At 38.5% G+C, this 14,858-nt stretch overlaps 1 protein-coding gene and 2 pseudogenes across 2 annotated transcripts; all 3 read right to left on the reverse strand.

Moving 5' to 3' along the window:
• Nucleotides 1–379: 379 nt before the first annotated feature.
• Nucleotides 380–1,025, reverse strand: LOC105292434 (annotated as a pseudogene).
• Nucleotides 1,026–3,984: 2,959 nt separating this feature from the next.
• LOC111740040 lies at nt 3,985–4,102 on the reverse strand (annotated as a pseudogene).
• A 5,187-nt stretch (nt 4,103–9,289) lies between these two features.
• Nucleotides 9,290–14,778, reverse strand: HNRNPDL (heterogeneous nuclear ribonucleoprotein D like). Of its 2 annotated transcripts, XR_895910.2 has the most exons (9): nt 13,798–14,777; nt 12,888–13,056; nt 12,627–12,788; nt 12,042–12,173; nt 11,791–11,905; nt 11,112–11,282; nt 10,690–10,784; nt 10,212–10,316; nt 9,290–9,553 (listed from the first exon to the last, which is right to left on the reverse strand). XR_895910.2 is itself a non-coding variant. In XM_011360607.2 (8 exons), exons 1-7 carry the CDS (start codon nt 14,238–14,240, stop codon nt 10,714–10,716), a joined length of 1,263 nt encoding a protein of 420 aa, XP_011358909.1. In that variant the 5' UTR covers nt 14,241–14,778; the 3' UTR covers nt 9,290–9,553; nt 10,690–10,713. The 2 variants fall into 2 exon arrangements, 1 of the variants encoding a protein (XP_011358909.1); XM_011360607.2 differs by lacking the exon at nt 10,212–10,316 and having other exon boundaries at nt 13,798–14,778.
• Between the last annotated feature and the right edge of the window lie 80 nt (nt 14,779–14,858).

Here is a 14,858-nt window from a genome sequence, read left to right on the forward strand (position 1 = left end):
TAGAAAATGTTGCCTAATCTAAGGTCACAAACCTTCACTCCTTTGTATCTATGTTTTCTCCTAAGAAGTTTGTAGTTTTAGCTATTACATTTAGATCTTTCATCCATTTTCAGTTCATATATATATATGTATATTATTAGGTAGGTGTCCAACTTTATTTATTTTTTTTGCATGTAGATATCAAATTGTGCCAACATTGTTGGAAATACTATTCAATTGAATCGTTTTGGCAACCCTGTCAAAACTCAATTGACCATAAATGTAATGAGTTATTTACAGACTCTCAACTCTATTTCATTGTTCTATATTATCTTTATGCCAGTACAACACTGTCTTAAAAAAAAAAAGGCTCAATTCACTTTATTTTTCTTGTATAAAATTATGTGGTGGCTACAGCTGGAGCATAGGTCTTCTGCACTGGATAGGGAGACTTGGTGAATACAGTCTCTTTCCAGAAGTTGGGGTGAGATGTAGGTCTTAGAGATGGCATCAAAGGTGGCCTTGGCAAAGTTCCCCAGGGTAGCAGTGCAGCCCCTGACTGAGGAGAAGCAGTCGTGGATACCAGCTATCATCAACAGCTTCCTTGGCACAGGGGTTGAGAAAATGCCAGTTGCCCCAGGGAGCGGGCATGAGGCACACTAGCACAGAGCCACAACAGCCAGTCACCTTGCAAGGGAAAGTGTGGGGCTTGCCGATCTTGTTCCCGAGTAGCCTCGTGGCACAGGAGTGATGGAGAGCTTGGCTAGGATGATGGTCCCACAGATGGCTGTGGCTACTTCTTTGGAGCACTTAACACACAAACTGACATGTCCACCGTAGTTCCTGATGGCAACAAATGCCTTGAACCATGTCCTCTGGCCAACATGAGTCTGCTTTTGTACTGGCATAATCTTCAAAACCTCATCTTTGAGAGATATTCCCAAGAAAAAGTCAATGATCTCAGGTTCCTGATGGGCAGGGGAAGGAGAGATCTCTTCCAGGGACTTGATCTTCATGTCTTTGACCTTAGGCAGCACCTGCGTCATCTGCCTTTTGGTATTTTCTAGGAGAAGCAACACTGTCTTGATTACTGTAGCTTTGTAGGAAATTTTGAAATCTGGAAGCACAGGTCCCCCAACTTTGTTCATTTTTCCCCAAGATTGTTTGGCTTTTCTGGGTTCCTTACATTTCCATAGGACTTTTAAGGTCAGCTTGTCAAAATCAGCAAAATGTCCAGCTGAGTGTTTGATAGTGATTGCACGAAATCTGTAAATCAAGTTAGGGAGTATTGCCATTTTATCAATATTATGCTCAATCCATGAACATGGGCTATATTTCCATATATTTAGGTCTTCTTTCATTTCTTTCAACAATGTTTTATAGTTAACTATTTATGTCATACATTTCTTTTGTTAAATTTATTCCTAAGCATCGCATTCTTTTTGAGGCTACTGTAAAAAAAAAAATTGTTTTCTTAATTTCATTTTTGGATTGTTCATTGCTACTATAAAGAGGTAAAATTGTTTTTTGTATATTGATCTTGTACCCTGCAACCTTGGGGAACTCAATTATTACTTCCAATTTTTTGTGGATTCTTTAGTTTTTCTGTATATGAGATCATGTCATCTGCAAATATAATTTTACTTTTTCCTTTTCAATCTGGATACCTTTCATTTCTCTTTCTTTCCTAACTTGCCTGGCTAGAACCTTCAGTACAATGCTGAAGAGAAATAACAAGAGTTGACATCTTTGTCTAGTTCCTCATTTTAGAAGAAAAGCATTCAATCTTTCGCTCTTAAGTATAATGTTAGCTGTGGGGTTTTTTAAAGGGCTTTTATGAAATTAAGGAATTTCCTTTCTATGTTAGTCTGCTCAGACTGTCATAATAAAATATTATAGACTGGTGGTTTAAACAATAGACATTTTTTCCCTTACAGTTTTGGAGGCTAGAAGTCCAAGATCAAGGTGCCAGCAAGGTTGGATTCTGGTGAGGCCTCTCTTCCTAGATTATAGATGGCCTCCTTCTTGTGTCCTGACATGTACTTTATCGTGTGTGTGTGTTGGCGGGGGCTGGGGGGGCGCGGGGAGTAGGGAGAGATTGATTTGTGGTGTCTCTTTTCTTGTAAGGACACCAATCCTATCAAATTAGGGCCCTACCCTTAAGACTTTATTTAACCTTAATTACCTCCTTAAAGGATTTATTTCCAATAAGTTACATTGGGGGTTAGGGCTTTAACATGAATTTTGGGGGGTTTTGAATTTTGCTGGATTCTGTTTCCTAGGTTTTTTGCTTTTGGATTTTTTTTTTTTTTTTTGAGAATCCATAAGAAATATTGATCTGTAGTTTTCTTGTTGTATCATTTGTCAGGTTTTGATATCAAGGTAATACTGGCCTCATAGAATGAGTTGGGAAATGTTCCCTTCTCTTTTATTTTTTCAGAAGAGTTTGTGAAGGGTGGTTTTAACTCTTTAAACGTTTGGTAAAATTCACCAGTGAAGGATCCAGTCCTGGGTTTTTCTTCCTGGAAAGTTTTTTTTTTTTTTTTTTAATTATTAATTCAATCTCTCGTTCAGTTTTTTTTATTTCTTCTTGAAGTAATTTCAGCAGTTTTTATCTTTCTAGGACTTTGCCTTTTTCACCAACTAATTTGTTGGTATACATTTGTTTGCTGTATTCCCTTACAGGGAAGTTGCAGTGTCACAAAGTACACTGTTCTGAGATTCATTCATTAAAAAAATATGTTCCTTGGATTGTTGCAAGACTATTTCCAGAGTTCTGAAAAAAAAAAAATGATTTTGACAATTTTTGCCACTGTTCTCATTGCTTTTATGGAGAAGTGAAATTTTGGATGCCCTTACTCTGTTATTCTAGAAGTGCTTCTGATTAATGTGTTATATATCCATTCCATATGATCATTTTTTGAGTTAAAAATGAATTTAATAATGATGATTTTAGTGCCTCAGACTCTCCAGGAGAGTTGGAAAGCCACACTTGGGAACTCTTATCCAGGAACTGTTTTCAAAATCAGAAATGGCTCCATAAAGACACTCCCGTTTCTACTGCTGCTGCTCCTGCTGTACATAGATGCTGCAGCTTTCACCATTGACATTATCAATGATAGATATTGGATGTTGCTGCTAGAACCACAGCTCCTTTGGAAAAGTACCTGCCACTATGGCTGCCACCTGTTCTTGCATTGATTCCACTAAATCGGTTTGATTGACTAGCTTCTGTCTCAAAGTCCTAATGTAGAGAATTCTGACTAGAGAGCTGAGGTCACACCCTTGTGCTCTGGCAGTAACGGAGCCTGGGATAGTGATTTTTAAATTTCTGTATATTAGAAAACGATATTTGTAGAAACAATCAGAAATCAAGGAAGAAGAAATGATTTTCATTTGTTTCTTCCAGGGACTTGAGGCCCTTACCTTTCTAGGACTATCTTAAATTCTGAGATTGAGATTCCCTTAATCTGGGTTATCTTTTTTTGAGAGCTCTTTAATGGAGTAATTGGGGTATCAAAATCTCCACCTGGGGTTGGACCTAGGCTTTTGACTTCCATGTCCTTATTTCCGTAATACCATCAAAACCCAGCTTTAAGTGCTGGGCTTACTTTTTTAGGTTTCAATTTTCTCTTAGATTTTAGCCTGGTGGATTTCTCCTCTTTTTAGGCTCTTTTAGTTGTTGTTGTTGTTGTTTAAGAAAATTTAAAAAATCTTTTTCATCCTGCATTATTATTGTCTTCAGGATTGGTTTGAATTACTCAAGCCGTATTTGTTGAAAGCAGAAGTAAATACTTTTTGAAAAAGTACATATATACCTTTATGTAGGTATATGTATACACCTGAGTATATACTCTTAACACTATATGTAGGACTGTGCTAATACATGGAAATGTGAATATATAATGTGAAATACAAAAATAATAGGATATAATTTTAGGAGCAATTTATGGAATAACCTGAGAAACTCTTGGTTGACCTCAGACCGCAATCTTTTATTTTTTACACCTACAGCACCTAGTCTCCTAGGTGGTCTCCCATCCAAGTACTAACCAGGCCCAACCCTGCTTAGCTTCTGAGATCGGACGAGATTGGGCTTGTTCAGGGTAGCATGGCCATAGACACCCCTTGGTATTCTTAATGAAGAGTGATTTTATTTCATCAAGGAGCAAATTTTACACACGAGAGTTTAAAAAGATTCAGATTAAAAAAAAAAAAAAAGATTCTAGCCTAGTAATACTGTGGATCTTGGCCATGGGTCAATGGCAAATCTCTGTACCTGCCATCAACACCAAGACCTTCCTCTCTTAGAATCTAAGATTATATATATGTATATTCTCACCATCAGCAGAGAATCAGAAGTGGAATAGTATGTCTGAATTTGTCATTGTCTTATATAGGGAATACAGAGAAAATAACCCTTTTGCTAGTATCTGCATCTTGGTGTTCCATAGCAACTGAAGTAACTTTAAATTGAAATACAGGAAGACCTAGACCATAGTAAAGTTCTTCTTAGTTTTGACAGGCTCTAAGTCCTCATGTTTATATCCATTTTTAACTAAAAAATAAATACATGAAAAAAATAGAACTATGTGTTTTAAATGGGACCAAAGGTACAATTTGGGGGTCTTTTTACTTTTGAAGTCATTCAAATGCATAATTTTAAAAAATTATAATTGTATCCATTCCACAAGTATTTGAAAATATCGTTTTCCAGATTATGAAAGTAATGCATACTCTAAAATGCCTTTTCTTTTCCTTAACTTCAATGATATGCTAAGTATAGTTCTAAGGCCCTGGAAGTTCTCCCTTTTCTGAGGAGGATACATTCCAAGACCCCAGTGGATGCCTGAAACCATGGATAGTACCTAACCTGATACTGCTTTTCTATACATACAAACCTATGATAGTTTATGTATAAATTAGGCACAATAAGAGATTAACAGTACCTAATGATCAAATAGAACAATTATAATGATATACTGTCATAAGTTAATGAGAATGTAATATTTCTCTCCAGCAAAAAAATTTTTTTTCCTTCACAATTTCACGGATTACTGTAGATCTTAGCAATCTCAGCATACGATTTTTTTTTTTTAGAACTTTCACCTTTTCACTTTAAGTACTATGGGACAAAGACTTCTTTTTTGGCATTTGAATTGCCAGCATTGCTACTCTTGAGTTTTGGGGCCATTATTACGTAAGAATCACTGGAACACAAGCACTGCAATACTGTGACAGTAAATCTAATAACTGAGACAGGTACTGATAATGGGTTGGGAGTGTGTACAGTGTGGACACGCTGGACAGAGATGATTGATGCCCCAGGTGGACAGCACAAGATTTTATCACGCTACTCAAAACGGTGCACAATTTAAAACTTATGAATTGTTTATTTCTAGAATTTTCCATTTAATATTTTTAGACCACGGTTGACTGTGGGTAACTGAAACTGTGGAAAATGAAACCACAGAGGGCCTACCGTAGTAATGAACAATTCTTGGGACTTATTTTCAACATTGTGAAAGTCTGGTAGAAATCACATATTTAAAAAATCAGCACAACTTAACAAAATCGTTTTTGATTTTAACTGGCATTATAGTAACTTGGTGGCATGATACTATCACATACTGTAGAAGTTCTGACAGCTATAGGCCTTTAATCAAAATATCATCACATTAATGAGCAATATATTTGACAAGTACAGCCATTCAAAACACATAGTCCATAGGGAGAAAATATTTAAAAGGTTTCCTGGTATTAAAAAATGTTGGAACTACTCTAATACCACGGAGCCCCCACTACGACACCCTCTCATTTCATCCCTCTGCTTGCATAATCTATGAAAAACCTGTGTTAATGTCTCATGGTTTAAATAATCAATTCTATTGGGCATTTTTCTCATGGGAACAAGTAGTTGCTCTAGATAATCCAGGCTTCATTTTCAGAGGAACAAGAATTAATCAATTATAATAAAATCTTACTTTCCTGCAAAAGATATCAGCGCTCATAAATTAATTGTATTAAAGACTGCTGACCAGTCTTAATGCTTAAAATTCATTCCCAAAACAAATAGTTCCATTCAAAATCTAGGCCTCAGAGATGCTTAATAGTAGCAACTTTATAGAAATTTAATAGTATCCAAAATGTAATAAGTTGGTACTTTCAATTAGCTGACTTCCCCAACTTGAAAAATCAGGGGATAGATCAAGGTTTTTCGCACAGGGCCTTTTGTGGAATTGGCCATTACTGTCTCTCACCAATAGAACAATCGCCCTATAGAGTATTCTGCAGCCAACACACATAAATACCCAAGTACCATATGAAGAAAACTACCTTTGTGCAACCTCAACAATGCCAGCAAATTCAATAAATTTTAGTCAGGTACCATAAAAGCAATTTTGAGCCTTTAAATGACTTTTGGAAGTCTGTAATTTCCTAGAAATTACATTTAAAAGACATTTTTTGTCTGAAGAGAATCTTTTGGTGTCTCACAAGATTACCATTGGAATATGAGAAAAATTTGCCAGGATAGTTTCTCACATAACTTGTGCTGGTCTTTGATAAACTATTCTTACATTGCTTTTCGAAATTCCTAAATTTTAAGTAACAAATCAGATTACTTTGACCACCTTTTTTCAAACTACACATCAGCCCCACCACCCTGAGATTGATATCCCTCTCATCTTAAATGAGTAGAGGAATCAAACCAGAGATTAAACTGCCACTATCAAGTTAACCTCAATTAAATCTTCAGAATGTTCAGCATTACTCTATAATCTCCAGAACATCACTATATTCTTTCCTAGTTTATAAAAAGCAGTGGTTGAAGTGTTGTTATTCAATCAAAACTTGCCAAAATTCCACATCCAATTTGACTAGGTACAAAATACCAAAACTTTCCCCACACAAATTGTACAACAGCCATTTTTATGGACGACACATTTTTTTAGTTTATACACTTCAAGTTTTAGTGTATTGATTGTCTCAACAAACTCATGAAGTCAATCAGTTAAGAATCTACACCACCTTGACCACAACTCTGGCTAATATGCTTAAACAACTATATAGTTGCACTGATTTTGCTCAGTAAATTTAAACCACAGATGGCAGTTCTATTAGGTTGGGAAGTCTGAGGAATTTTTGGAGAATATTTCCTGGTTTTACTCAATGGTAGGATCAATTCAAATGGTATATATTCATTTCCTGTAACTAAAAATTGTAGATACCTAGTGTCCTTGAATCACCTTTTTAATCAGTAAGTTTACCATTTGTGGTTGACCTACCAAACTTGGCAATGGGAAGTGAAAATTTTCAGATGCCTTATTAAAATTTATGAAGATTAGCACAGAGTCCAGTGAGACTATGGAAATTACTAAGGTTTCTGTTAAGATGAATACCACCACATAAAACTTGGCTAAAACAATTCAGGAATATTCAAGACATACAAGCTAGTTTAGAATGTTTATCAGTTGAGATTTTCTACCTCCGCCCCTTCAACTGTCCGATAGCTTAAGCTCTTGAATACTTAGGAATGAAACCTTGACACTAACTTTACTGTTCACCCAAATCGAAGCGCCTACAGAACTTGGCCTTGGCGTATTTATTTCTAATTTACTTCAGTTGACATTTAATTCAGCCTAAAATCTAGTTGAGCCCAAAGCCCCTGAGGGGGTAAGGGGAGAGTACCTTCTCACTTCCCTTTCAATTCTTTTAAGAAAACTAAATCATCTCTAGATGTAGTGTATTTCTCAAATGTCATATATATCAAGACTTGATTGAAGAGTTTGGATTTTGTTTAAAAAGCCTTTATTCATTTTTGATCAGGGAAAGGACAATCTCAATGTCAACTTGTCACCTAATCATAAACTTCAACTTACAGGATTCACTGCCCTAAAGACACTGTACCTACTGACTTTGACAACATAACTTAAAATGGAAAGTATCTCTTCTGTCCCTTAGGGTTACGCTGAAAAGAATAAAGAGAATCCCTCGCAATAGCCAACATTGGTACTTGGCCTAGGTTAAGGTGAAAACAGCAACAGGAGCAAAACAAGGAAGGCCAAGCCAAGAGCATTTTAACTTGATAGTCCAGGGAGTACAAACATCATTAACAAAGAAAAGTTGCAGGCACCCAATAAAACAAAAAAGGCAGGTTCATCAGCATAAGTTTACACTCGGTTGAAAAGTGCAGATCAACTATTCCACATATGAACATGTATGCCAATCCTTAATGGCTAAAAAAAAAACCAGAGACAAAACTTAAAAACCTTATTAAATCCAGTTAACTACACTGAATAGAAAATTCAAAGCTTGGATTTACCCAGGAAATCCTCCAAAATCTAGAGCTAAAACTGCTTTTTAATGCACCAGGAAGAATTGCTGTAATGACAGGACTTGGTCACATCTAGATTTGCATTAACATATGTAAGATTTAAAGCATATCTTTTCCTACTACTCCTATGTCTGATTATGGATATGCTTAGCTACTCGGCTCATGCACTAACTGCATTAATAATGATGAAATCTACTATGGCTTTTTCTAAAAGCTCACACCACATAACAGTTAATATCCAATATAGCTTCCTAAGAACACCCCAAAAGAAAACACTATTGAATTTGGTGGTTGCTGTGCCATACCAAGAATACAACAAATTTACTTAGCCAGTACCTCAAATATCTGAATCTAATAACTCATACCCACCTGCCAAAATCCTTGTAATAACTATTTTTGATACTTTCAAACTGTAGCTCCTACAAGTTTAACAGTGCCTTTTCCCTGGGTATATCTGGACATTCTAATCTAGAGTTAAAATCATGGTATTATGATTACACAAAGGTGTTTTTAGCCTACCAGTAAGCAGTATTTATCAAATCATAACAAATGGCTTCCCAAAGACCAAAACAAAGCAGAATCTTTCTGTTCAATAAAAGGAGCTACCAACAAGCTTTGTGCCATTAAATGGGGGTACTTTTCTACAGAATGTAATTCAGAAGACTCGTGGCCTACTAGAAAGCTTCCACTATCACGACACTATAACATGGAGACTTTCATGACAAAGACTCCAGATATACAGAGAGGAAAGCACATTTTAAGTATGGTGAAAGCCTCAGTTAACAGGGAAATGAAAACTGAAAGCATAGAATACATCTAACAAAAATGGGGAACAGGGTGACACTGTAAAGCTGGCTATTCACAAGGACCAGTTTCTCCCTACAGACCAATACCCCTTACAAAATAAACTGTGCCTTAATTATTGCTTATTTAAAATTACACTTTTACAGAGCTATTTAGTACCTGACGCAGAAAAACAATTACATAAGGAAGCATTTATTTGAGGTTTAACATGAAATCATACAAATAAAATTTGTATAAACACAAATCCACATTGAGTCATAACACAGATAGCAAAAGACAAAGTAAAAACAAAGAAAACTAATTGGCGGCTATATACAGTTGGACACAGTTGTGTCTTGTACACTAGAAAGTCTTTTACAAAATTATCATCTTAGATCAACAGAAGATCAATCTTCAACGTTGTCCTGCAAGATGGGTTACTTTAGCAATTTCCTCCTAAAAACAAAAACAAAATAGCAATTAGATTTGTACAACTCTGACAAGCTTTCAAAGGTCCACTTTCATGAATTGTTTTAAGTCCTCAATTTATTCTTTTCTTCAATAATTAAAGATCACATGCATATCCATTGGCAAAATGAAGTTTGGGTAACCAATAAATTCACCCTGGAGTTCCCAAATGATAGAAAAGAATCTGGGAATTGAATCTTCCCGTTGAACTGTGGCTAGATTAAGGTCTACAATAAGCATCTCTAGTAAACCAAGCAAAATGCTTTTACAAACATGAATTTATAATGGCTTATTATAGTTCAAGAAAACAAATTGCTCTGTGCATATGATCTTTAATTTTTGTCCCAGATTTTAAAGTTCTTGTTTTGGTTTGTAGATTTCACTATTAGCTATAAAAAGAAAAAGCAAGCATTAAATCTTAAAGAATGAACACTTAAAATGAGGCTCCACAATTGAAATACAACACTAAACAGAAGACCAAAATGATTAAGCTGTAAAAAGGCATTTATGTACTTTAACTCCTGTAAAAAACCATTTAAGTTAAGTTTAGACACTTAATCTTCAAAAAAGATTAAAAAAGAAGCCAAAGTCTGAAGTTTTCCACTTTAATCTTTACGCTGGTACATGAAGTTGGAAGAGACCATACCACAGGACAGCGTTTTCTGGTGTATGCCTTGCGCTCTGCCCGCAACGTGCGACCCCCAGAGATAGACGTGGTCAGGGTGACACACGGCCTGCAATGAAGTTCCCGCTGGCGGGTACAAACAAGGTATAATGTCAGAGTTAGAAGACAACATTCGTGTTTTCCTTAAGTTGTACCCATTTCAGTACTTTACCTGTTAATAGTTCTAAAAAAGTTTAATTATTCCTCTAGACCACCTGGTACACAAAGCAAACAGAAAAACTTGTAAGTTTTTCTGTAATACTAAAGAAAGTGAGGTAAAACTTTAAAGTTAAAGATCTATAGACACTTTAGGCAAAACAGGCTTATAAAGCAATTAAAAAATTAACAATTTAGTAAAAACAGGCTACATAATATTTTGTTTTTACTTGTTTTTCATTTGTCTATTGATCTTTAAATTAAATTAGACAGTTCCACTGGTGTCTTGTACTCTTATACACACCTGTTTTCTCCCCAATGTCCTCCTTTAGTATGGTTGATAATTGTTTTGATGATTGCCACCCCCTCGAGACGCCTTGCCATAAGTGCTCTGTTGGCCTATTTTATAAGACAAAAATTTTTATTAAGATTAATTTTCTATGAAATAGTTTCATTATGTACCCAGAAAGTATGAAATGCATAAAACTGCATGCCAACTATAAAAACATTTTAATAGCCATTATAAACTAGCCACATTACAAATTCTTAAATATTTGTAAACAGTTTCTCTGTATTAGTATAATCACCCTACAAAATACCTCAAAAATTTAACTCCAAACACTTCAAAACATAGAAAATCCAGACATAATCAATTTTAGAATGGGATTGTAACTTAACACTGAATTTTAATATCATTGGTTATAAAATTAAGTTAAATATTCTTACCACTGTAGTCTGTATATCCCTGTCCATATCCATAGTTCCCATAGTTATACCCAGTATAATCATAGCCGCCATAGCCACTATAGTTTTGATCACCACCATAGGCACTATTGTAATTTCCATATCCTTGATCATAATAGTTATTAAATCCTTGGTTCCAGTTTTGGCCCTGACCTGAAACAATGCACAATGATTGTTAGGAAACAACTTCTGGCCCCAAACCAGACATTAAATGATGCTCTCCTGTCTTTCACTCTGTGTATTTTGAAAAGGCAGAATGGAAATCTATACTGACATCTGAGTGTTTAAAAAAAGGGGGAAAGTCCAATTGTGCCAGTATAAGGCTTCCTAAATTCAATGGAAAATCAAGACAAAGGTGAAGACAGGTAGACTGTCTAGCTTTTACAACAAGGACTCATGCCTAAGAAAACTTATCACACCAAGATATATCATGTAATCTTAACTATATTTAATGCTATTATTTTCCCATCAGTGATGACACTGTCACAGTGGCTATTCTTTGAAGTAAAATCAGTAAACTCAATATCAAAAAACCCCAGCTAAAATAACCATTTTCCATGTTGAAACAATTTAAATTTGGCTATACTTTCTTATGGGCTTATTCATATTTAGCAATTTACAGCTTAAACCACTGAGTCGTTTCCCAAGTAATAAATCTCACCTCGGCCTCGACCCCTAGTACCACCTCGTCCACCAGCTGCAGCACCTCTTCCTCCTTTTTGTTGTTGCTGTTGCTGCCTATATACCTCTTTGGGCTGTGCAACTTTGATTTCACACTATAAACAAATTTTTAAGAGTAAACAAAATTGTTACTTTAGTTCAAGTGTTAAGCCATTTTATTCTCAAAAAAGATTGAGAAATTCACTAATAAACCCCCACAATTTCCACTTAATATAATTTAAATAGCTTTACCTTCCCCGAACCAATTTGATGATATCTGCTTTCTAATAATTTCTTTACTGGCTCTTCATCTGTGTATGTGATAAAACAAAATCCTCTTCTTTCATTTGTTTTTGTATCCATGGGAAGTTCAATATTTTCAATCTGAAATCAAGATGAACACTCAAGATCATCTAGTAATGGTAAAAAGCTACCAAAAGGTTTGCAATACCACAGGTCCTTTCAAGCTTCAACATAATCACATGACGTCTATGTAGAATCCACTGCTTTAACGACTGATCTAATTTGTTTCTTCTATTAAGTATTTAGAGGGAAGAGGAAAAGCTCATTATCACTTCATACCCAATAAATGCCACTAGTTAATAACTCCAAACACTGACTACACCAAAGCATCCATGTTTTAGCCAACATAAACTAGATATTGGTTTCTATTACAGCACAGAAAGCAGTGATTAAAGCACGGTGACTGGAAGGAACCTGAACAGTTATTTAATCTCACCCTCACCTGACATGTGAATTTGTTCTGTAATATACGGGCCATGGATGAACAGTACAAAAACACATCAAATATAAAATACACATTAACACAGAGCGCACCTCTCCAAAGGCTCCAAAATATTCTTTAATTTGTTCTTCAGAAGTATCTGGGCTCAATCCACCCACAAAAACCTTTTTTGGGGGTTCCTTCCCCTTTAAAGCTTTGGCCCTTTTGGGGTCTATCAATTTGCCATCCAGTTTGTGTTCCTTCAATTCCAAAACCTAGAAGAGATTTTTATTTAGCCTGACAGCAATATACAACCAAACCTCTGAACAATTTGCAAAATGCACACAAAGCAACACAAAGCAAAACAGTCCTACCTTATCAACACTAGCAGCATCTTTGAAAAGCACAAATCCAAATCCTCTTGATCTTCCGGTGACTGGATCTGTTTTAATTGTGCAGTCCACAACTTCCCCAAACCGAGACAAATATTCAGTCAGATCTTTCTTGCTTGTATCCCAGCTCAAGCCTCCAATAAACATTTTACTAAAAATAAAAATTATTTTTTTAAAAAGTTAGCTGCAACTCAAACGATTACATCGATCCTGATTACATTTAACTATAACTAAACACGGGTAAGTTTAACCTCTATCCCCATGTAATTTAATCCGTTTTCAACAGGCCACAAAAATCCCAAAATTCCATCGAGATCAATTATTCAAAACAGTGAACAGTTTGCTCGCCACACTGCATAACGCAAAGTTTAAACGAGACCAACGATGTACGTTAAACATTATCTTAGTTTAGAAAGTCCAACCTAAATAATCCCCCCACAATTTAGATCCACCCTCTTCCTGTCAAGCTAACGTTCCATCTAAATAATTCATCATAACGCATTCTGGGTATTTGGTGCCCAAATCGAGAGTTGTAAACTCTCTCCAAGAAAACTGCGTTGAGCCCTAACAGACACAATGAAGAGGCGGCGGCAGCTGCAGCATGTGGCGCAGCGAGACCGGCCCCTCCCCCTCGGCCCCACGCGGCGCCTGCGCATTCGGACCACCGACGCCGCCGCCCTCCGCCTCCAACTCCTCCGCCCTTCCCCCACCTTCCGCGGGCCTCTCTAGTCACCCCGTCTCCTACTTTCCTCTTTCTTCCAAGCTAGGGGGGCTCAGCGGGCACGCGAGGAATCGACTCCGGGCAAGAATGTAGGCAGCGCGCGGCTCTCGAGGGATCAAGGGCGCGCATGGCGCGCTGGGGGACGGAGGGGAGAAGAAAAGCGTGCGGTACCCGTCATCCTGCTGGTTCTTGCTCGCGTTGATCTTGGATCCCTCTGCGAATTCCTCTATGTTGCTGTACTCGTTCATGTCCTCCATGGTGGCGGAGTTGTCGGCCGGGGGGTGCTGGCGCGCAGTCCGAGTCCCGGCAGCAGCAGCGGCGGAGCGTTGTATGGAGCTGGATTTAAAATGGCGGCGGAAGAGATCCGGGCGCCGCCTGCGCCCTCCCTTTATAGCCGCCCCGCCCGCCAATCGGGAGGGCTGCTGGGCGGTGACGTGGCGTTGGGCCCGGCGCGCCCCCTGCCGGGCAGAGCTGGGAGCGAGCGAAGGGAGGAGTGGGGCGAGCTGCCTCGGCGCCCGCGGCCGCCAATGGGAAAGGCTGCGGGAGGCTAAAGTAGCGGGAGCGGAGGGAAACAATGGCGGCGGCACATGGGAAAGCCGGGGCGGGACCTCCATCGCGGCCCTCCGGTGAGGAACGAGGTCGCGGGTGAAGGGGACGCGGGCTTGGGATGAGAGAAGCGTCAGAAGAGAAAAACGAAGGGGAGAAAAGTCCTGGGGTCAAAAATCCCGAGCAACGCCGTCGCAGGGCCAAGTCCCTCTTGCCTTGAGAGCCTTTGTCTCTGGCGTCCGGTCCAGCCCACTCCTAGCAAAGAGCCGTCAACCCCTTTTTCCGCCCTTGGTCCACCAGTGCGGAGCTGCTGCAGCGGCGGCTATCGATTAGCACCGTGGCCGGGCTGCTCCGGAAAAAGGCGGACTGCACTCAGCATCGGCGGCTGAGGCGGCGAGCGCGCCTGCCCGTCCGCCGCGCGCACGCGTGTTTTGTCCTCGAGCTGGCTGGAACTAGCCGAACAGGAAGCGGGCGAGCGGCGGCCCCTCCGGGCAGCGGCGCTGCGCGGGCGCCTCTTCCGCTACCGCCGCAGGCGCGCAGGACGAGGGGAGCGAGTCTCCTAGGCGATCAGCCGGACCCAGGCCAACGCAGTCAAGCCAACCAGGACTCCGCACGGCCGCTTTTGCGGGCTGAGAATGGGAGGAGGGGTGCGGGCCGATCAGATTACTGTAAATATGCAAAAGCGG

This window comes from Pteropus vampyrus, unplaced genomic scaffold, assembly GCF_000151845.1.
Source record: "Pteropus vampyrus isolate Shadow unplaced genomic scaffold, Pvam_2.0 Scaffold56, whole genome shotgun sequence".
Classification (NCBI taxonomy): domain Eukaryota; kingdom Metazoa; phylum Chordata; class Mammalia; order Chiroptera; family Pteropodidae; genus Pteropus; species Pteropus vampyrus.